The sequence below is a fragment of the Dreissena polymorpha genome, chromosome 2, assembly GCF_020536995.1.
Source record: "Dreissena polymorpha isolate Duluth1 chromosome 2, UMN_Dpol_1.0, whole genome shotgun sequence".
NCBI lineage: Eukaryota > Metazoa > Mollusca > Bivalvia > Myida > Dreissenidae > Dreissena > Dreissena polymorpha.
The window spans coordinates 82,421,805-82,445,157 of NC_068356.1; the positions used below are offsets into that span (position 1 = coordinate 82,421,805).

Consider the following 23,353-nt stretch of genomic DNA (forward strand, 5'->3'; position numbering starts at 1 on the left):
CTGACAAATATTGATGATAAATGTGTTTAGAATTGCATGAACACAGACGTTCTCCATTTTCCGGAAGTAAACAAACATGTGCACTATGCGGATGAACCCATTTGTGACTAAGGCAACGTTCAACGGGATGTGTGCACATTGAGCACTGTTTTTATTTTACCTAGCATCCATTAACTCTAAATTTAGATTGATGCAATATGTACAACTTATTTTCTGAAAATCAGCCAAAAACGAAAGTAAATTTATGTCTCTGGTATCGGTCAGCCCTCGATTTGTTTGACATATAATACACTGAATACCGCGTAATAATAGTATCTTTGGACTTGATTTGGGCCATGAAATACAAAAGCAATCTGCTTAATGCACTACAATGCATCTATCCCTAGCAAATAACGACCCTTATCATAAAAATACCCTGATGTGAATGCCCGATAAAATCAATAATTTGCCGATATATCGCTGATAATGTGTCAAAAACAACACTGGATCACTCGACTAGTACCGGTAGATATGGTTTGTTAATAGGGGGCAATAAAGAGATTAGCGATGGTAATTAAAGCCAGACGGAGCTTGAATAGGGAATTTTATTGTGAACTTAAAGAGCGTGTATCGTTTTGTTAGAATGTCGGGACAAATAGTGTTACATCGGGACACCGGGACAACCACCCCAAAAGCAGGACCGTCCCGCCAAGATCGGGACGTCTGGCATGTATGCAATCAAATTTGACATTGCTGCATTTCAGCATTTTTAGCTGGACTGTTTTCGGAGAAAACCTGAGGTATTGTCATAGCCAGCTCGTGGTGTTGTCCGCCATCCGACGGCGTAGTGCTAAAACCTTGACATTTTGCTCTAAAATCAAAGTGCTTTCACCTACAACTTTGAAACTTCATATGTAGATGCACCTTGATGAGTTCTAAACGCCACACATATTTTTGGGTCACTAGGTCAAAGGTCAAGGTCACTGTGACCTCTATAAAAAAAAATCTGACAAGCTTTCATTTATTCAAAACTGCACCCGCAGCCTAGCGTTGGCACCCGTTATGCGGTGCTCTTGATTAAAACATAAAACCATTCATTTTAACTCTAGTCACTACAAAAAATAACACCACTGTCCGTCATTCTAATCTATAATCACATCAGGTATTTCCACGGTTAACAGGATAAATAAAAAATAAATTGAATCATACATGGATAAACAGAGATTGGACATACAATCAAAAGCTTCAATCAATTAAGTGGATATCATTTTAAGTAAATTGAATATTGAATTTAAGACTCAAACTCAAAATAAATCAAAAGTAATTTTCAAAACACTGTTTCATTTTTTTTCTTGACAAATTAAAACATTGTAATAGTCTGACCAGAACAATAATTAAATAAAAGTGGTGTGCAACCCAAAGTAGTTAAACAATAATAATGTATGACCCAAGCACCTGCAACCAGACTTACCCAATAAACATAGAAAAAGTAAAGAAATTTAATTAGAAATTTTATTTCTATATGGCTTTTTAGTAGATTTCAGCCTTTCAATTATGTTCTTCATCACTTTTGGACATTACAAAGAATTGTTTATATTGGTAGAGAGATATGTTTTCTTGCAGATTTAAAAAGTAGGTTACAAATGTATGTAAACACAAGCCAGGGGGCATAAAAGCAATACTGCAAGAATAGCTGACAAACAAGAGTACCAGGTTTGAGTCTTGAGATGCAGGGGACAAAAATATTTTAAAGGGATCTTTTCACGCTTTGGTAAATTTACAAAATCGAAAAAAGTTGTTTCAGATTCGCAAATTTTCGTTATAGTTATGATATTTGTGAGGAAACAGTAATACTGAACATTTACCATGGTCTAATATAGCCATTATATGCATCTTTTGACGATTTTAAAACCTAAAAATTATAAAGCGTTGCAACGCGAAACGATTGAATAATTTGGAGAGTTCTGTTTTTGTCGTTAAATTTTGTGAAACTACGAAGATTGCTTATATAAGGTATGAAATACTTCAAGCATATGTACTCGGCGGAATAGCTCAGTAGGCTAAAGCGTTTTTACTTCAAGACTCTGACAGGACTCCAGGGGTCACTGGTTCGAAACCTGGTCCGGGCAATGTTCTTTTCCTTTTTTTAATTTTATTCTCGATTTTTTACTGGAGCTTTTACGATCCAATAAATACATTTATCAATATAAAGCATTTAATGAATAAGTTAAAAAAAATGCCAAAATCTGTGAAAAGGCCCCTTTAAGACTGGACTAGTCATGCAGGACAATGTTCACTGGTCCTGCAAACACATGCACTCGTCCTTCACATATGTGTGAAATAAAGATGGCAAGGGGCTGATATGACTTATAATAAAGTTTCCTATATTACTGCTGAAATGTTGTTTACTCAAAGTATTCATGCCAGGTGATCACAAACATGTCTTATTCATTTTATGGGGAAAACCCCAGTTAATTAAGTTATTGGTTAATGCCTGTCAATATCCATTTTAAACAGTGAAATAAGTGACCTTATGAGAAAAAATATGGAGACAAATATTTTGCTAACTGCATGTTGTGTACTTATCAAAACTCTTAACTGTAACATGTAGCAGGAGCATGACTTAAAATAATCACTGTCATATTCTAGCGCAGAGTTTAAACCGAAAAACAAATATTTATGCGGGACACAGTCTCGCATATCTATGCACACTTCCTGTGTGAAATTTACAATGACAACTTTCGGTTCCTTCAAGTTCTACTCTCGGAATATATGTGCTTTTAGAAAAGGTATTCAATTCAATCAAAAATAGTCTTTCTTGTCAGAAAATACACGTTTTAACATCTTTTTTTTCACTCGTCCTTAAGAATGAGGGCTTTTTAAAAATTCACTTGTCCTTTGAAGATCTCACTTGTCAAAACGAGCGAGCGAGTGGAATTTTTGTCCTGTGAGATGGGTACCTCTGCCCCCTATATTTCAATCAGTCAACATTTACTAATTCGATTCACTTATTGCAATTTAAACTCGTGCTTCATCTGTTCATTGTTCAGTCTAATTTTGATGTGAAATAGGTTTAATAAGTTGTGTCAGTGCAATGATTGTACTTCAAAATTTTACTTTTTGTATTCAAACAGAAAATCATTATTTCTTTGCCAATATTGACATGCTTGATTGCACATACATGTACCTATTCACAGATGTTTTTCTGAAGAGCCACACATCTGCGCCTGTTGAAAGTTTTAGACAAAGGAAAGCCTTTCAAAATGATGATCAACGACCAGATGGTCCTGGAAGAGGACTATGATGAGAACTATGTGCCTCCAGAGGAAGGTAAGCTCCAAAACCTATCAATGTACATACCAGGGCTTTAATTGCGCAACTTTATCGCTGCTGTTAGTGATAAACTAAAAATGTAGACTTCTGAAGTGTAAAACTGTAGGTGTTTTGTCATATTATCAGAATAATGTTAATTAGCTGAATGTAATAGTCTTCATATTTTCAACAAAATGGATCACTCTTGATTATGTTTAAGAAATTGATGAGCCAAAAAATGGAACATTTAAATAAAACTTGTGATGAGAAGAATTTTCAGTGTACAAATACATTATTTTCTTTTGGGGATGATAGGGCCAGCCTTTTTATATTTATTATTGCCAGTTTGTCTGGAGCTGTTTATTTGTCAAGGAAAGCATTGCTTGTGTCGCAGCTAGCTATCTCCCTTATCTGCTACCTGGGCACCTGCTAGGTTGGCGATGGTCGCCCCACTACTTAATTAAAGCAGCACTAAAAACATCAAGTATTTGAAATTTGCATTGCCGTGAGTTTGCTCTCTCTGTGGAATACTTAGAAGTTATGAGGGAAAGGGATGGCAAGGCTGGGAGTAAAAGAAGACGAACAGAAGAACAGAGTCAGTCTAGAGGCAATGAATGCTCATCGTCAAGTGCCTGTTCAGAACAAAACAATCCGAGGACAGCTACCTCACCCCGTTCAGAGAGATGATCATCTTTCGTCTGTGGACAGGGCACAATAGACTTAACAACCACATGCACTGGAGATTTCATTTTGTGCCCCTGTGAAGAACTCGTATCAAACGGCTGAATACATCCTCCATGAATGCAGTGACTACCGACCATGAGGGAAAATGTATGGCTGGAACCTCTGAGCCTGTAGGGGAAGATGTACGAACAGATGAAAGCTCCACGGAAACCATCAATTTTATCCTTGCCCATTAATGCCAATCAATTGGAAAGAAGAAATACATACACACTATATCTACTCTTCTTTGTTCTTTCTTCCACAAAAGACATAAAATAAAATGTTTTACATTTACTTAAACCTACTGTGTAAGCATTATCCATTTTAAACATGAGAATTTTTTTTTATTTACAGAGGTGGAAGAGTATGCCCAATGCATCGGCATAGATCCTGACAGAGAAAAACATCTACTCTGGATTGCAAGGGAAGGAATCAATGCTCCTCTGCCTGACAATTGGAAACCTTGGTACTCACTTACCTATCTGTTATAACAAATAGCTGAGCCTTGCTCTGGGAAAACAGGGCTTAATCCCCCTGCACTAAGTGTTGACCCAGATTAGCCTGTGCAGTTGGCACAGGCTAATCAGCCTGTGCAGTCGGCACAAGCTAATCAGGGACAACACTATCTACTTTGTGGCATATTTAGTTTAAAGGAAGTCTTTTCTAAGCATAATTTGAAAAGCTGAGCCTTCGGATTAACTTGTCTTTTTGTTTAGTAATGTAGAAGATTCAGGTGTATCATGTATAAGATTAAACATAACGTATGGTGACACTCACAGCATGCAGTAAACATCTTGTATGTAATGTGAGATTGGAAAAAAAATCCTGTCCTTTTAATGGCTGATTTACTTATGTTTTATACATTTCAGTCAAGATCCGAATGGTGACATCTATTATTTCAATTTTGCCACTGGAGACAGTATATGGGACCACCCCTGTGATGACTTCTACAAGAAAATGGTCATTGAGGAAAGACAAAAATTTCAGCGTACTGGAAAATCAGGTGAGGAAGTGCTTTGTAGGTATGTGTAATTATACACCCACTGATGGCGGTATATTAGAGTAATAGGTCAGAGTTTACACCTTTGATGAGGTTATTAACCAACTTTAAATCATATTTTAATAGTTAACTGTAACATAGATTGGAATTATTTGTATCATTTAACTCAAGCCAATTCGAGCTAGAGTGAAACGATCAGGTTTTTGTTGGATCGTGCAAGTATATTATACCCCAAATATCCACAACATAACATTAAATTTATCAAATTTTCCCATGACAAGTATGATGGGGGAAAATACTATAAATAATGTGTTTGATTAAAAAAAACACAATAATATTATGAGATGTAGTGGTAGTGTAACATATTTTTTAGCTCGGCTGTTTTTGGAGAAAACCTTAGGTATTTTCATAGCCAGCTCGTCGTCCGCTGTGCAAAAACCTTAACATTGGCTCTAAAATCAAAGTGCGTCCACCTAGAACTTTGAAACTTTATATGTAGATGCACCTTAATGAGTTCTACACGCCACACCCATGTTTGGGTCACTAGGTCAAAGGTCACTGTGACCTCTAAAAAAAAACTAAAAAAACTGACAAGCTTTCATTAATTCAAAACTGCACCCGCAGCCAAGCGTTGGCACCCGTTATGCGGTGCTCTTGTTTATGTATTTACGTACAACTGTTGATTACTTGACATTTATGTTGTCCATTTTATTGCAGGTACACCCAAGAAAAAGATACCAGATGCAGGTAAAAAGAAGAAAGACAAACTGTCACCAGACAAGGTAAGGAATTTTTTATGTCCCTTTTGCTTTACTGTAATTCACTTCTTTCAAACCACGATTGCTTATAAGTTATAAGAAAACAAACGCCATGTAAACTGTTGATTCATATAAGCATTTAGTTTACTTGGCAACCATTTACAGACCCAGCCCACTGAAAGTAATTTAAAAGACATATTTTATGATTGATGGTGCCCATTTATAGGCATGAACACATCAGTCAGTTGGCAACTAGTATATTTAAATGTTTTACACATATGCTAAATTGTCACCAGAGTGTGATAAACATTGGTATAATTGCATTTTTAGTGTCATGTATTATCTCTTCATTTGAAATTTAATAAAATCAGTTGAATAAGGCAAAACGACTGGAACTTGGTCATTTGGTCGTAGTACACATTCATTTCATATATTTGCACAGTTAACATGATTTGGAGTTACTATATTCATGCAAATTACATCCACAAGGCATGCTTATCTTGACGTTTGTGCCACAGCAATTGGGCCCCTTGAAAGCAGAGCAGAGCCTTGGGACCCCTGCGATGCACAAACAGTTCCCTAAGGAGCAGGGCAAGCTCTCTGGGGGCCAGCTCATACAGTCTGGGGGCCCGCTCATACAGTCCGGGGGCCAACTGGGGCCACTCAAGGGCTCGGTTGGAGCCAGTGGATTGGTATGTTAATTTTTTTTATTTGGTAAAACTTGACTTTAGCGCAACCGTCTGAAAGTTGTATTACTTGGAAGAATTACAGAGTCTGTTTTGGGTTGAAATTTGTGTTTTCAATTTGAACACAAAATATGCTGAATGCATTAGCAATATTTGTTGTTCCTGATCAAACAGGCTGATCTGGTATGAGACATATTGTAGATTTGGTATGCCCAGTTTTCCCACGACACTATTTAAAGTTGAAACCTTTCGAGTTAATACCTTTCTGAAATGTGTCATCTAAATTATAAATCAGAGGTCCCATTCTTCTACTTTCTCTGAATTACATAATGGTGTCTACTTTAAGTATTGACTTTATAAGAAAAATTATTTTTCTTCATAAAATTTAATGGATGCCTAAAAGAGTGCAAGTGAACTAACAGTTATTTCTTATAGTTTGGAAAATTGGCTCAAAATATTATTTTAGGCATGGGTTGCTTGGAAAAATAATTGTACTTGTGAAATATATTTTCCCATATGGGTCTTAAAAATTCCCAATAGAAGGTTTCCTCAAATAAAATCTTCTTTGTAGATCTCAACGTTAAGTCAAGCTCTCCAATTGAACCTTTGTAAATATAATACTGAAAGCACTTTTATTCTCACTTTTGAAGCATTTGTAAGCAAAACAATAGCAACACTAATTTCCCAGTTTTAGTCAAAACTGTGAATTTTCTTAATCCAAAGGGACCTGGACCCAAAATGGTGAAAAAAAACACTGCATATTTCATGCCTTGAACATCACTAGATGTAAATGTTTATAAACATGTATCATATCTGTTTTTCAGTGATTTCATACTAATTTTTCAAGAAATCATTTTTTTCTTGCACTCACAGACTAAAATTAAATTAAATATTCCCATTATGCATAGGGCAGCTCGCCCTTGAGTCGATTTCGCCCTTGAGTCGGACATTTTTATCTATGTTATTTTCAAAGATTAGTTTTGTTTAGCATGATTTGTGACATTTTAACGAATACTTTAGCCTTCATACTCAAAATAAATAAAATTTAGAAATAAAATGTTATCAAATATTATCTCACTATGAATTTGGATTCGTTACAGTATGAATAACTTCTTGTGACGACAAATTCAGAATTTTCAATTATGGATTATCTTCATACCATCCGCATTTTGGTGAGAAACGCTTCACATCATTCACAAATGACTTTATATTGAAAACACAGGGCTCAGCCTAGGTTCAAACTTGAGGGAGAAGTGACTTCTCCCTGAGCTGAAATTAAGGAGAAGTGAGGCCACTAGAAGGAGAAGTGATTTCTGTTCGGCATTTAATAAAATCTTTGCTTGTTTTATACCCCTCATTACACCAAGCCTTAGTATCATCATCAATGACAAACAAATACTATTTTCAAATTCAATAAATCCTAACATATTAAGTCACATAAATCAATTCATACAAATAAAACTTGTGATTTCCATGTGCATCATAAAAATAAACAGTACTTTAATAATGCAATGACAATCCAAACCCTATTTTCATCATAATGTATCAATACATGATAATTAGTCAGTGATTTTTTTCACGCAATTTGGAACAGGTCCGGTACCAATGCCATTGGGAATTCTTCGCGTCGTGAAATCACCAAATTGTGGTAAAAACGAGTCTTAACAAAACACAATCTTAATGCATGGGACCAAAGACCTATAGATTACATAAAGTATATCTATTACTGTTTATCCGAATTGTATACATATCCGAAATATGTACACTTGAGAATGCCTTACCTGTTTCATTTAATAATCCAAATTTTCCTTGTTGTTATCTGGTTTAACAAATCTTATTACAAGTTCATGTTTGTTAAATCCAGTTAATGCTTTCTCCATTATTGAATCACCATTAGTCTACTTGTAATTTGAAACGCCAGCTTTGAATTGAACGCGGGTTTAATGTTACAATACATCTGCCATGTGCAATGTCGAAGGTCAGGAGTCATGACGTAGCAATTTTATTCTACTCGGATAATTTATATCTAATCGAGGAAATGTGTTTTCTCAATGTCTATTCAAAGGTGGAAGTAACGTACCTTGGATAGTATTTTTTTTAGGAGCCCAATATATTCAAATAAATATATAAAATCATGTTTAATGAGAAAAAAATTGACAAAGAACCATGAAAAAAAATACCCACCTTCTGATATTGGAATTATTATGATTCCAAATACTATAATAAAATACTATCCAAGGTGCGTTACTTCCACCTGTGTGTTTATTGTGTAGTATTATTACTTGTTAGTATAAAAATGAACTGTGATTCCATTTTATATAAGATTGGTGTTACTCGTAATTATCGGTGGATTAACAAACTGACAAAACTCGCTGGACTTTTACAGTAGTGGATCTACGTAATTAATAGACCTTTGATCAATTTTGTTTTTCTTTAATAATTTTTCCGACTTTCTTTAACCGTGCCGTCTGCCAAAAACATGTAATTATCGAATGGTCAATCAATTATCACGTAATCATTAGACAACTTACAGCATGCCCAAAGAGGTTGCGGGATATAAAATAAAGTCGTTTACATATGGATACGGTAGATAAAATTATGGAAATTAGCACTACAGTTTGCGAGGGTGGGTTGATAGTTTTCGTTTATATGGTTATGAATTAATGTCTGACAAAATAAATTGCACATCGACTGGATAATTAGTGTCTAAGAGTTTTGAAACACGAAACAAGTAAACAGTAGAACATACTTGAATAAATCGTATTCATATTTACTGTTAGGAATGTGTTGCGCGTGTAAACTTTTTTGAGCGTAAATACATGTCTTTAACGACGTCATTTCATCTCTCAGGTAAACTATTGCATATGTATATACAATGCGCGCGTTCTCATTGGTAACTATCGATGTTAATGTACCGCTTAACTCCGCCTGCAAGGCGTGTACTAATTGGGCTTGCAGAACAGAGAACTATCCAAACTGTCGGCGAAATGACACTCGCTATGATCTTTTGATCTAAACCGTTATTGTTTGGAGTGAATGCCCATGTATGCTAGTTGCCTGGATAAGCTTTCACAGCAGTCGATCTTTTGCTGTGATAATAAACTGATAACAAGCGTCATCGGTGACTTTATGACATGTGAAAATAGAGAATTTTTAGATGAAAAAGTTGAGAGAGAAAAAACGTCGATGTTGTAAAAAAAGAAGGCGAAGTCAACTTCATGTAATTTAAGGGCGACATTATTATGTCCCGGGCGAAGATGTCGCCCACGTCGCCCTCACAGCCGAGCCCTGAAACATAACCTTATTTAAAAAAAATGATAGGTAATTTTCAGTTGTTCGCCCAGTTGTATAGGTTTTATAGTAAAAAAATAATTACAACTAAATTAGCCCTTGAGGCAAACGCAATTTGCCCTTATGTCGAACATGCGTTTATGTACTGGCAAAGGCATACAGATGAGAAATGAACAACAAATTCGTTCAAATTAACATGACTCAATCTATAAAGAATCCCATAGCACACAAACTACAAAGATCGCATCATATTTTATCTTTGTATTTCTGTATTTTCTCTGTAACCCCCAGTGCTACATATGTTTCCGCTGTTGTTAAGGTCGGATAGACACTCCCAGTGACCATGTCATTTTTACTCTTTTAATAACTTATTTTCATCCACATGTTGACAAAAGAATAAACTTACAAAATCAACACAGGACTGTTACTGTGCAATTTACATTTTAATAATTATAGGGAATGTATAACCAAATAATGCTTAATACAAATCTGTGTCCGTGTTAAGGGCGAATGTGTCCGACTCATGGGCGAATTCAGTTGGTATTGTTATTCAACAATTTTTCAATGAAAATAAGCTGGGAAGCAAATAATTATTTGTAAAATAGACTCCTATTATATAATAGTTAAAGCCTGCACAAGCTGAGTCCCGGCTTTGATCACAAAGCTTTGTATTATAGACTAATACCGTCAACCCGTCCGACTCAAGGGCGAGTTACCCTATATTGTTAACAGTTAATACCAGGACTGATGTTACCTCAAATACTGAACACTGCAAATACTTGATACAGTGTTGTTTATTTGAAATGACTTTTACAATTATCTATTTATTGCCCTTTAGAAAGAAAAAGCATGGTGGAAAAAGCTTATGAACCCACCTAAATTAAACAAACTTCTGGTAAACTTTTAAATGACAGTTTATGTTTATTGACATCCAATTTGTTCACAATTTTGTTTCAATAGTGTTAAAGGTTTTGTTATATATACATGTATTTTTTTTTTGAATGTACGGTCTTGTTTAATTTTGCTTTTTTGTGATAATAGTTAACATAAACTTAAAAAGATAGAAAAAAACTCTCAAAAAATAGATCCTGTTACCCTGTGTAAGATTTAAAACATATCATGTATTAAATAAATGTTTTATTAAGCTGATAGCAAATGAAATTCTGAGATATTTTCCTGTTTACGTCAGATCCTAATTAAACAATTGCATATTTGTTTGTTAGGGTACTCCCCCATCAGTAAGTGAAGATGATAGATGATTATGTGATCTAATATGGTTTATAATTGGGAGAGCTAGCTTACTCTGTAAAGCTCTGCCTTATGGCTTGACTGATCTTTTAACTGGTAAATATTGTTGTTGTTTTTATGCCCCCTTTCGAAGAAAAGGGGGCATATAGTGATCGGACTGTCCGTCTGTCTGTCTGTCCGTCTGTCTGTCTTTCTGTCACACTTTGCATTTAGGTTTCCAAAAATGCTCATAACTTCTATGTCCCTTGAGATATAACCTTCATATTTGGTATGCATGTGTATATGGACAAGGCCTTTCCATACGCGCAAAATGTTTTAGCCCTGTGACCTTGACCTTCAATTTCGGGTCCGGTTTAGGTTTCGAAATCTGCGTTTAGGTTTCGAAAAATGCTCATAACTTCTATGTCCCTTGAGATATAACCTTCATGTTTGGTATGCCTGTGTATATGGACAAGGCCTTTCCATACGCACACAATTTTCTAACCCCTGTGACCTTGACCTTAAACTTAGGGTCCGCGTTTAGGTTTCGAAATCTGCGTTTAGGTTTCGAAAAATGCTCATTACTTCTATGTCCCTTGAGATATAACCTTCATATTTGGTATGCATGTGTATATGGACAAGGCCTTTCCATACGCACAAATATTTTTCCCCTGTGACCTTGACCTTGAACTTAGGGTCCGCGTTTAGGTTTCGAAATCTGCGTTTAGGTTTCGAAAAATGCTCATAACTTCTATGTCCCTTGAGATATAACCTTCATATTTGGTATGCATGTGTATATGGACAAAGCCTTTCCATACGCACACAAATTTTGACCCCTGTGACCTTGACCTTGAACTTAGGGTCCGCGTTTAGGTTTCGAAATCTGCGTTAAGGTTTCGAAAAATGCTATAACTTCTATCAAAGCGTTTATAGGGGGCATATGTCATCCTATGGTGACAGCTCTTGTTTGTTAATAAAAATAAAAATAATTTTATAATTTTAATGCTATGCACATTCTTATATAATCATTTTGAGAACAGGGCATAATTATATTAAAGACTCTAAAACACAGTTTTTTGTATTTGGTGTCAAAACCTTTTCTTTGTGAACTTTGTGAAAGTTTAAAACATGATGATTATTTCTTCTGATTTGTCACTTGCAGTGTTATAATAATATTCTGCTATGTGATTTGACATACAAAAATATGTTATAAATTATATATGTTAATGTTTACAATGTTCCATATTGGATCACTGTACAATTTGTATCTTAACAAATAAATTTTTGCACAGTATGCATGTTTCTGTAGTCTAGAGAAACGCTATGATTGCCTTTGAATAGTGCTTAGGTGAACAAATTTGAACGTTGAAATTTTTGTATTGGTTTGCTAAATACCATTTGTAAGTTGCTGTGAACAATACTCATGTGAAAACTGTGCAGCCTAAGCATATTCTGGTGTGATTTTTAATTGGGGTAAGACACCTATGCATGTTAAAATGCTTTGTGATTCCCCGGCTTTATCATATAGTTCCTCGAATTGGCTTCTTACAGTTTGCAATGTTAAACTTGTTATCTTTCATCTTTCCTTTACCAAAGTATTGAAAGGAGGAAAAATTGCATTGTTTTTTTTAATTGTGTTTGAGTTCACCAATAGTGTTTATATGTGATTTTTAAGTGTTGACAACATTATTAAAACTCAAATACCCCATTTACAATCATTATTTGGTTAGTCAATAGCTTGCTTTTAGAGCCATTCAAAAAGCATCCACAAGAAACATATTGTGCACCATAGTCAAAATACTCATCCTTCACATATTTCATTTCATAAACCTCATACAGTGTTAACATCTCATATTCAAGTTAACTATCTAGGAAAATCTTATTTTCTCTTCTGTGTGCATTACATTATTATGTGTTTCACTACAAAATTGTAAGCATCTTAAAAAAATATAGAAAACAGGCATCAGCACCAACAAAACTACTGAAAAATGTTTGACATATCGTAAAGCTAAATAAAATTATCCATAATTTGATATATATTGATTTCATTTGTAAGAAACACAGTGAGGAAACTTGATCGCAACACAGTTTTGTTTTTAAAATTATTAGTGTATTACCAATTGATGTTTACATTTTGATTCCACAAAATTAAAGTTTATTTTAGCGGCAACATGGCAATAAAATCAATTAATTATCCTTTTAACTAATAAAGAAAGATTTTTTTTGAAAATGTTCTACATTCTAAATATCTCTATATCAGATACAATTGAATTCAAGTTGTATCCCAGAATATATAGGAGTGATGAACTCAATTGTATGTTCATTTCACAGATGCGCTCCAGTCTGAACACAACTACTGGTTCCCTGAACAAGTCTGGGCATGGGCTGGGAGGCAGTGTGAACCTGAGTACCAACCTCACCAGCAGCATGTCCATACCTGTCTACTCAACCGAGTATGAGGATGAGGTAATTATCTATTTATAGCACAATATGTTTTCACTCAGCTGAGGATGAAGTAATGTTCTAAAAATAGCACAGGATAAGGATGATGTTCACTAGACAGAGTATGGCATATTGTTCTGTTTATAACACAGCATGTGTCTACTCAATTGAGTATGAGAATAACGTAATGTTCTATTTATCGAACAACATATGTCTACTCAGCTGAGTATGAGGATGATGTAATGTTCTAATAATAGCACAGCATATGTCTACTCAGCTGAGTATGAGGATGAGGTAATGTTCTAATAATAGCAAAGCATGTGTCTACTCAGCTGAGTATGAGGACGAGGTAATGTTCTAAAAATAGCACAGCATGTGTCCACTCAACAGAGTTTAAGTTTATGTTTTATTATTAGAACAACATGTGTCCACTCATCTGAGTTTGAGAATGAGGTAATATTTTATCAATAGCACATAATGTTTCTACTCAAATGAGTGTAAGGTTGCTGTAATCTTACTGTTATTATACAGTGTATCAGTGCATTACTTAATTTACTTACAAATTTTAAGTAATGTATTTAAAATATTCCACGTAGATAAGATTCTTAACATTGTTATTTCAGACACACCCACAATTAACATTTGTATTCACAAATGTTTATTTCTCCAAATAATTGTGAACATTCTTCTAATCATATGTCTTGTAAGTAATTAGTAAATATAAGATGTGCAGTTGCAATATCAGATGCAATTATGTATTCCCCTCATAACTAACCTTGTTAACCAGTTCAGCACAATATTGTCCAATTTCTATCTCTCCCATTACTTATAAATTGTATAATTCATATATAATGTAGGCTATGAGCTTGTATAAGCTTTACTGCTGAATAAATGTTGTTGTTGTTGTTTTTGTATGTCTACTCAACCTAGCATGAGGATCAGGTAATCATGTAGCACATAGGGTTAATATGGAGTATGATGTTGGGTAATTGATTTATGTATATTCATAGATCAGTTTGTGTGTACAAAACCATGTATGATGATGCAGAAGTGGTCTGTTTTAAGCACAGAATGTGTCTGCTGAGTAAGATAACATAATTTGATATCTGTGTCTTCTCAAACCAGTATTATAGTGGTTTAATGTGTTATGGTACTTTTAAAAAGTTACAGTCTGTGAAGCTAGTAATGTTGCTGTTGTTCTGAAGGTCTCTCATTCTGTTAATTCTGGGTTTACATATTATACCAGGATGAGCGACCTCATAGCAGACGTCAAAGTGTGGACGTGGAGGGCTCAGAACCAGCTGGCCTTGGATACGAGGTGAGAACACTTGACTTTGTAGCCTGGGAGATATTGTAACAATTAATTGTTTGTCTAAGATTCATGGTGATAAATAACTGTTTTTCGGTTGGTTAAAGAAGACATATGTTTCTTGGAATGATAACTTGTTTAATCATCAATGCACCATATATCATCTATAAAACATCAAATGACTTAATAAAAATAAACTTTATTAGGTCACTATATTAGGCTTGTTTCCTTTATAAACAGTGTTGAATGCAAGTTTTTTCAGATAGAGTATTACTTTTTTAATGCTTGTATGATAATGGGACGAAATTATTTTTTCTTTTGCTGTTTCCCTTTCTAGTATTGAGATAAGTCTTGACAATTTCTTTTTATGCCCCCGGATCGAAAGATCGGGGGTATATTGTTTTTGGTCTGTCTGTCTGTCATTCATTCATTGTGTGTGTCCCAAAACTTTAACCTTGGTTAAAGTTTTGCAATAACTTTTGCATTATTAAAGATAGCAACTTGATATTTGGCATGCATGTGTATCTCATGGAGCTGCGCATTTTGCGTGGTGAAAGGTCAAGGTGAAGGTCATCCTTCAAGGTCAAAGGTCAAATATATGGCTTCAAAGCGGTGCAATAGGGGGCATTGTGTTTCTGACAAACACATCTCTTGTTATACCTTGGACTTAAAGTTTGAAGGAGATGAAAGTTTATAAACTCATGATTTATTTATTTGCCATTGAACTAAACTGACAATTCATGTTTGGGTATTTATAATTTACTACAATAGCGTGCAATTAACAAGACTGTTTGAAAATTAAACTTTAATAAAGTATGTTAATTACGTCTGTATTGTTATCATATTCTTAAAGTAAGGTATGTCTTGAACAGTTTGAGATACTAAAACACTTTAACAGTTTTGCTTTGTCAAATTAATTTTCAAGAACAAAGGTTTTGTTGTTTTTTCTAGAATGTCTGTTTTTGTTTTTCTCAAGAACTTCTTTAGATTTTTAAAGAACTTGTGTTTGTCTGTTGTAGTTTTTCAAGAATTTGTGTATGGTGTTATTTTCAAGAATTTGTGTTTTCTGTTATTTCTTCAAGAACTTATATTATGTTATTTTTTATGAATTTGTGTTGTGTTGTTTTCATGGTCAGCACTCAGAACAGGAGACGGACAGTGATGAAGACTATGGGAAGGATATTGTAAGTCGTGATAGCTGTGTGTACAGTATTTTATAATTACCATCCCTAGGTTCGTTGCATTCATATGATATTACTTTAATTGACATTTTGAAACATTAAAATATTCTTTTAGACACACAATATATAGGAAAGACCTTTTATACAAATGATTATAATGAAGTTCTTAGGAAACTTGCTGTTAAATTACTATTTTTAACAGGTTTTCAAAGCTTTTCTTACTGTTACCATGTTTCTTTTTGATGTCCATGTATTAAAGACTGAAATTTATGGTTTAACCTTTTCCCACTCAGAGGCAAAGTGAAAATGGCCATGTGCAAACAGCATAAAACCAGAACAGCCTGCGAGTAACTGGCAGTCCGTTCATGTTTTATGCTGTTTGCTGCTCATCAGTATCTAATGTTTGGAAATGAAGCCTTTACATTTGAATCTAGTTAGAAAGGACTTTAATTAAATTTAACTTTCTAAGGGACTACACATGTGTTAAAATACATATTTAAGTGGGAAAGGGTTAAGTAGGTCTCATCTGATTCTTTCTAATAGCTGTTGTCATGATGATAATTGTGTTTGCATGATGATAATTGTGTTTGCTTGATGAAAATTGTGTTTGCTTTTTTTGTAGGATTTTGGGATAGATAAGAACCTTTCAGAGAGAATAATGGATATTGAGAACCACCCTGGAATAAGGGACTCTTTGGAAAAGGTTTGTTGTCTTACATTGTTTGCACATTTGAAAACCTTGTTAATGAACAATTACTTTAATTTTGGTAAAGTGAAGAACAAATGTAAACTGTTATTTACAAGTTTACGCATATGTTTTTAAGTTCTTGCAAATTCATATTGCTAAGGAAACATCATAGAGGTATTACAGAACTTTTGATATTTGGAATGTTAAATTAATTTCAATTTGCCTGAAAAAAACACAAAAAAGCATACATAGTAAAACTACAAGTTTTGATCCTGTTATACTGTTTGCATACAAATCCCTTGTGTTTGCCTGTAGGACTTTGATGTAACCTTGTCAGTGATGTCGACCGCAAGGGGGGAGGACAACAGAATCAGTCCACTTCAGGAGGACCGGAAACTCCGTGCGGAAAAGGCCGCAATGGCTGCAGAAAAGTGAGTGAAATTTTATGTTGTACGCATGTATGTATCCTCCTGGCATTTGTTTTGTTAGAATGATGGGAAAATTTGTGATCCTAGTCGATGTATTGGTAAGGGCAATTATTATTATACCACTGCATGACAGTTGCATAAAATGTTATAAAATTTGATTCTACTACTTTCACATTTCTCAAGAGATTAAATTGAAATAAATCATCAGCACGAAGTATTTGTTTGCAAGAAACTTTGTTCATCCCCAGTGATTCACACTTTTCTGAGTTATTTGCCCTTGAAGGGAGACTGTGACAGCGGCTATTGTTTCTCTACAGGCGGCTGTTCAGTGATGCTGGATTATCAGGATCTCAGTATGTTGTCTCACTTTTGTGAATTGTGTTGTGAAATGGGCTCTGGGTCTCTCTATTTGCGCCTGCAGATGCAAGGCTTAACCCTTTCCCACTCAGAACCAAAGTGAAAATGGCTTTGTGCAAACAGCATAAAACCAAGGTTTATGCTGTTTGCTGCTCACGAGTATCTAAGGGTTGGAAATTAAGCCTAAAAAGCTTGAATCTACTAAAAAAGATACTTAATTAAATTTCACTTTCTAAGGGATTACAAATGCGTTAAAAACATATGTAAGAGGTAAAGGGTTAAGCTCAGTTTTCAGCAATGACATCATGCTCTCCCTCCACAATGGCATATTGTTATCAGTGTATAGGCTGAATGCTGTAACACAGTTGTCTCCCATTTGTACATTAATTGTATCTGTCAACACTAAAATATAATACTTTTTAAGTTGCGTATTTTATTCATTATTGTAACATGTATAGAATTTTGTTTTATACAGGATTATTTAATTAATAATTGTGGTTTGTTTATTAAATGAAATTAATATTTAAAAATTGGTTGTTTCTTTACAAATAAGAAATAAATCTCAAGTAATTGGATTGGTGGTTGCTTTGTAAATAGCAATACATTTTTAAAGATTGGGGGTTGATTTATTAACAAAAATTCAATGTGCATTGTAACAACATGACAAGGGACATCACTTTGTTATTATAAATGCCTAACTGTCCATGTCCAGTTTTCTTGTGCATGCTTTTAACATGTTTACCTGGTAGTCAAGTTTGCCTTCTAACACAATGATAAATTGATCTAACAAAAAGTTGTTTGAAATGAGTTATGGTTTCAACATACACTATTTTGTTCATGCACACCAGAGGCAGCCTCTCCTAAGCAAATATTACTTTGCTTAACATGTTCTTACCTTCTTCGAAAATAACCAACATTGATTTTGACGTGTTTGACGGTTGAATATCGCTAGAAATGTGCCTGGTATGCATCGTAAATATGGCATGCATGCTTCAGCATCTCAGCAGGCAGGGTTCAAATGAATCCAACAAAACACCAGCAATAGCTTATTTAATTTGAGCAATTTATTCATTTGATGGATTTAAAAAGAAAGTTGTATAATAAAGTGTTTTAAATTTCAGTTTCATAATAAAGATGATTCTGTTTGAAAATGAATCCATTTTTTCAAGACTGTCTTTAATTACTTCAATAAAACGTCTAGCTTATATTCAGAGTTTTGTTTATTGCAATGAATCTTTATGTACCTGTAGATGGATGTTGTCTTTATCACTTTCCTTGTGTCCATCCCATAATCACCCCTCCGTTTTATTACCCATGTTCAATGTGCACCAAAATGCTTTTGCTTTCCCATGTGTATGTGGAGAAGTTGTTTTCAGGTATGTGAGGCAGTTAATCAAAGGGACTTGTTTATAGATTGTTAAAAATAACAATTTTCCAAAAATAGTAACAGATTAAAAAATTAACAGAAAAGACAAGGAGCAAACTTATAGGAATGAAGTAAATACATTCTGAAAATAAAGTATAGTTAATGAGTAATCAACATTTGAAATCAATAAAATTGTGTATGCGTTTCAAACGCAAAACAATCAAAGAATTTGTACAGTTTATTTTGCTTTCTTAAATTATTTTACAACATTTAATTGCTTACATCAAGTATATAACTCGTGAAAACAAAAAACATATTTGTCCTGATGGCAGATTGGTAACAGTGTTATAGTCTGTTATTCCAAGCAACACTGACTTTAGCCCTGTTGGGGAAAACTTTAAAAAAAATAGGCTATTCTTGTTGTTATACTTGAGCTGTATAGTTCTATTCTTGAAATTCAGCCTTATAAACCATTCAATGACACACTTCCAAAATGCAAAAATCAGTAAACCAGTCCCTTTAATAACTAAAAAAAATAAACAAAGAAGTTGAAGTGAATGTGTTCAAGTTGTTTTGGATAGTAATATACTATAAAGTATGTATGTTTATGTCGCAGTTGCTTAATTTAAAACTTAAAATGTTTGTCTAAATTATTTTTCAGTGGTTAATTTTTGTCAGCATTATGAACAAGTGACAGATAAATTAATGTAAATGATGTGACCAAGTCTTGGCTTCATTTCTGGCATTAATGTTAAGACAAATTTATATCACAGCTGCATTCTTCTAATAATGAACCAGCGTACACTTGCATTTTGTATATATATGAGCTTGTGCTCTGTGAAAAGAGGGTTTAATAAATGTGTGTAAAGTGTCATACCCAGATTAGCCCCTGCAGTTTGCACAGGCTAATCAGGGACAACTATTTCTGCCTAAACTTGATTTTTGCTAAGAAGAGACTTAAATGAAACAAAAAATATCATAAAAGCGGAAGGTGTCGTCCCTGATTAGCAATTACGGACTGCACAGGCTTTTCTGGGATGACTCATTCATTAAACCTTTTTTTTCACAGAGCACTTCACATATATATGTAAACCAGTATATACCTTATTTATGTCAATGTTGTGAACCTGAGTAATCTTGATATCTTTAAAAAAATCTGTAATCAGTAGCTTTAAAATTACGAGTCTATCTGTAAAATAGTGAGTCTTTCTAGCTGTAAAATAGTGGGGCAGTCTAGCTGTAAAATAGTGAGTCAGTCTAGCTGTAAAATAGTGAGTCAGTCTAGCTGTAAAATAGTGAGTCAGTCTAGCTGTAAAATAGTGGGTCAGTCTAGCTGTAAAATAGTGAGTCAGTCTAGCTGTCAAATAGGGAGTCAGTCTAGCTGTAAAATAGTGAGTCAGTGTAGCTGTTAAATATTGAGTCAGTCTAGCTGTTAAATATTGAGTCAGTCTACTGTAAAAAAGTGAGTCCTTCTAGCTGTAAAATATTGAGTCAGTCAACCTGTAATATAGTGAGTCAGTGCAGCTGTTAGATAGTGAGTCAGTCTAGCTGTACAATAGTGAGTCAGTCTAGCTGTTAAATAGTGAGTCAGTCTAGCTGTAAAATATTGAGTCAGTGTAGCTGTAAAATATTTAGTCAGTCTAGCTGTAAAATAGTGAGTGAGTCTAGCTGTAAAATAGTGAGTAAGTGTAGCTGTAAAATAGTGAGTCAGTCTAGCTGTAAAATATTGAGTCAGTGTAGCTGTAAAATAGTGGGTCCGTGAAGCTGTAAAATAGTGAGTCCTTCTAGCTGTAAAAAAGTGAGTCCTTCTAGCTGTAAAATAGTGAGTCAGTCTAGCTGTAAAATAGTGAGTCAGTGTAGCTGTTAAATATTGAGTCAGTCTAGCTGTTAAATATTGAGTCAGTCTACTTGTAAAAAAGTGAGTCCTTCTAGCTGTAAAATAGTGAGTCAGTCTACCTGTAATATAGTGAGTCAGTGCAGCTGTTAGATAGTGAGTCAGTCTAGCTGTAAAATAGTGAGTCAGTCTAGCTGTAAAATATTGGGTCAGTGTAGCTGTAAAATATTGAGTCAGTCTAGCTGTAAAATAGTGAGTCAGTCTAGCTGTAAAATAGTGAGTAAGTGTAGCTGTAAAAAAGTGATACTGTGTAGCTGTAAAATAATGAGTCAATCTAGCTGTAAAATAGTGAGTCAGTCTTTCTGTAAAATAGTGAGTCCTTCTAGCTGTAAAATAGTGAGTGAGTCTAGCTGTAAACTAGTGAGTCAGTGTAGCTGCAAAAGAATGAGTCAGTGTAGCTGTAAAATAGTGAGTCAGTGTAGCTGTAAAATAGTGAGTCAGTCAAGCTGTTAAATAGTGAGTCAATTTAGCTGTTAAATACTGGGTCAGTCTAGCTGTAAAATAGTGAGTCAGTGTAGCTGTAAATTAGTGAGTGAGTCTAGCTGTTAAATAGTGAGTGAGTCTATCTGTAAAATAGTGAGTCAGTGTAGCTGTAAAATACTGAGTCAGTCTTGCTGTAAAATAGTGTTTGAGTCTAGTTGTAAAATATTGAGTGAGTCTAGCTGTTAAATAGAGAGTCAATGTAGCTGTTAAATAGTGAGTCAGACTAGCTGTAAAATAGTGGGTCAGTCTAGCTGTTAAAAAGTGAGTCAATGTAAGCAATCTCTGCACCACAGACGGCCTGAAGAAGTGAGAAATGAAGAGGACAAAATACGAACATCCAACGATAGAGCTCTTGCAGAAATGCGCGAAAGAATGGACAGAGAGCTGGAAAATGCCAAACTAGAATTGCTTGAGGTTAGTATAAAGATGTACGTTTCAGCAATAGAAAATTGCCCTGCCCCTCCGAACCTCCGCCCTGCCCCCCCCCCCCCCCCCCCCCCGCTCAAATTTTTTTTTTTTTTTTTTTTTCATAATATGATAATTCATAAATCTCTTATTACATTGTCATGAGTAAAATCCTCATTGTAGACATTTTATTTGAATGGTTTAATAATAATGGAAATAATACAATTATTTATAACATATAAATTAACATGCAATAGGAAGCATTCCAGGAACACCCGCGCGCTCGAACGTGCCCTTTTGACAAAATACTGCGCATCAAAAGTGCCCCTTTGACAAAATACTGCGTGTGAAAGTGCCCTTTTGACAAAAAAGCCCCCCTGCCCTTTTCAAATCCTTGCTGGAGCACTGTCAAATATATGGCTTCAAAGCGGCGCAGTAGGGGGCATTGTGTTTCTGACAAACACATCTCTTGTTCTGTTCATTTTGGTCAAGCGTGCATGTTTTTTGTACCACGATTAATGTTTATTGTAATTTCAATTGTTGATGATACAAATTGAAACCAGTTAGAGGTTTGGTCATGTCTAAACAAAACAAAAAATTGCCATGTTAAAAAAAGACTGTGATTTTATTTAATAAATGAGTAACTCACAGTCTGTTCAGGTTTTATGCTGTTTTCTGCTGATAAGTATCTAAGTATTTGAAATGAATCCTTTAAAATTTGAATCTTGTAAGAAAGGTCTTTAATTAAATTTAACTCTCTGAGGGACTACAAATGCATCAAAATACTCCTCCAAGTGGTTAATGGTTAGTCTGACAGAATGGCAGAAAATGTTAATCTGACTTTTTACTGTGACCTTAGTGCGTTACCCTAAGTGTGACAAAAAACGCTATACATTGGCACAAGTTATTAATATTCACTTACAAAATTTAAGGACAAGCACTGGGCCTTATGATTGTATTTAGGGCCACGACTTTTATATTTCTTGGTTTACAAAACCGCCGACCCTAATTTTTGGAAAATGGGAAAAAAAATAAAATCGGAAAATCGTCTTTTTTATATATATTTTATTCCCGACCGCACTGAAAAACGAGCGAAACGAGAAAAAAAACCGATCCGGTTTGAGTACGGTTGCGAATAAAATCAAGTAAGTACAATCAACGATTGGTTTACATATATTACAGAGATCGGGATATTTTTCAATGTGACACAGTATGTACCAGTCATTTTATGGGCACTTCTCAAAAATTATTTAATTACAGACAATAGGAAAATCAGCGTCAGTAAAATGTCGACCGCATCAAAATTTATTTCCGAGTCTGTGACGCAACTATATTGTTTAACATGTTTATTATATTAAACAAACCCGATATTATAGTAGATAAAAAAGTATTACCTTGCAATTTGATAATTAGTATAAATAATCCAATAAAACACTGCCATTATTTACGATATATGTGTTTAGGAATTTTGTAAACACGTCCGCCATAGTTTATAGGAACTGTACAGAAAGTTTGGAAATCGGAACAAATCGGTATATCTCGGAAAATCATTGATAAATGTATTTGTCGTTTTAATGCTCAGGGCCGAGTAATTTCGGCAAATCGGAACTCAACTTGCGTAAAACACTATTATCCGTTAAACTCCGCCTCCGTTCTCTGCAAAAGATTCGAAGGCGGAGCTATGCACGTGCTATAATTATAATTAAATTGGAGGATTGCAATTGAGAAACAAACGCACGATTGGTTCGGCATGTTGATTGCTAGACAAAGGAAGCCAATTTTGTCGGCGCGAAATTTGTCGCTTTATTGCTTCAGACAGCAAGC

At 34.5% G+C, this 23,353-nt stretch overlaps 1 protein-coding gene across 7 annotated transcripts in view; it reads left to right on the plus strand.

Annotated features, from left to right (window-relative positions):
- LOC127867807 (trichohyalin-like) overlaps positions 1 to 23,353 on the plus strand; it is a 291,013-nt gene that overhangs the window by 6,384 nt on the left and 261,276 nt on the right. For 5 of the 7 annotated variants that reach the window (XR_008043665.1, XR_008043666.1, XM_052409267.1 and 2 more), the window contains exons 2-14: positions 3,177 to 3,309; positions 4,369 to 4,480; positions 4,884 to 5,017; positions 5,732 to 5,796; positions 6,291 to 6,464; positions 10,588 to 10,644; positions 13,308 to 13,442; positions 14,665 to 14,736; positions 15,864 to 15,911; positions 16,531 to 16,611; positions 16,912 to 17,027; positions 17,342 to 17,377; positions 21,418 to 21,538. Coding sequence is in view for 5 of the 7 variants with exons in the window: in XM_052409267.1 (XP_052265227.1) it covers positions 3,243 to 3,309; positions 4,369 to 4,480; positions 4,884 to 5,017; positions 5,732 to 5,796; positions 6,291 to 6,464; positions 10,588 to 10,644; positions 13,308 to 13,442; positions 14,665 to 14,736; positions 15,864 to 15,911; positions 16,531 to 16,611; positions 16,912 to 17,027; positions 17,342 to 17,377; positions 21,418 to 21,538 (1,218 nt within the window). In the remaining 2 variants the exon portion in view is untranslated. The remainder of the gene's footprint in view (positions 1 to 3,176; positions 3,310 to 4,368; positions 4,481 to 4,883; positions 5,018 to 5,731; positions 5,797 to 6,290; positions 6,465 to 10,587; positions 10,645 to 13,307; positions 13,443 to 14,664; positions 14,737 to 15,863; positions 15,912 to 16,530; positions 16,612 to 16,911; positions 17,028 to 17,341; positions 17,378 to 21,417; positions 21,539 to 23,353) is intronic. The other 2 variants (XM_052409270.1, XM_052409271.1) reach the window with 2 other exon arrangements.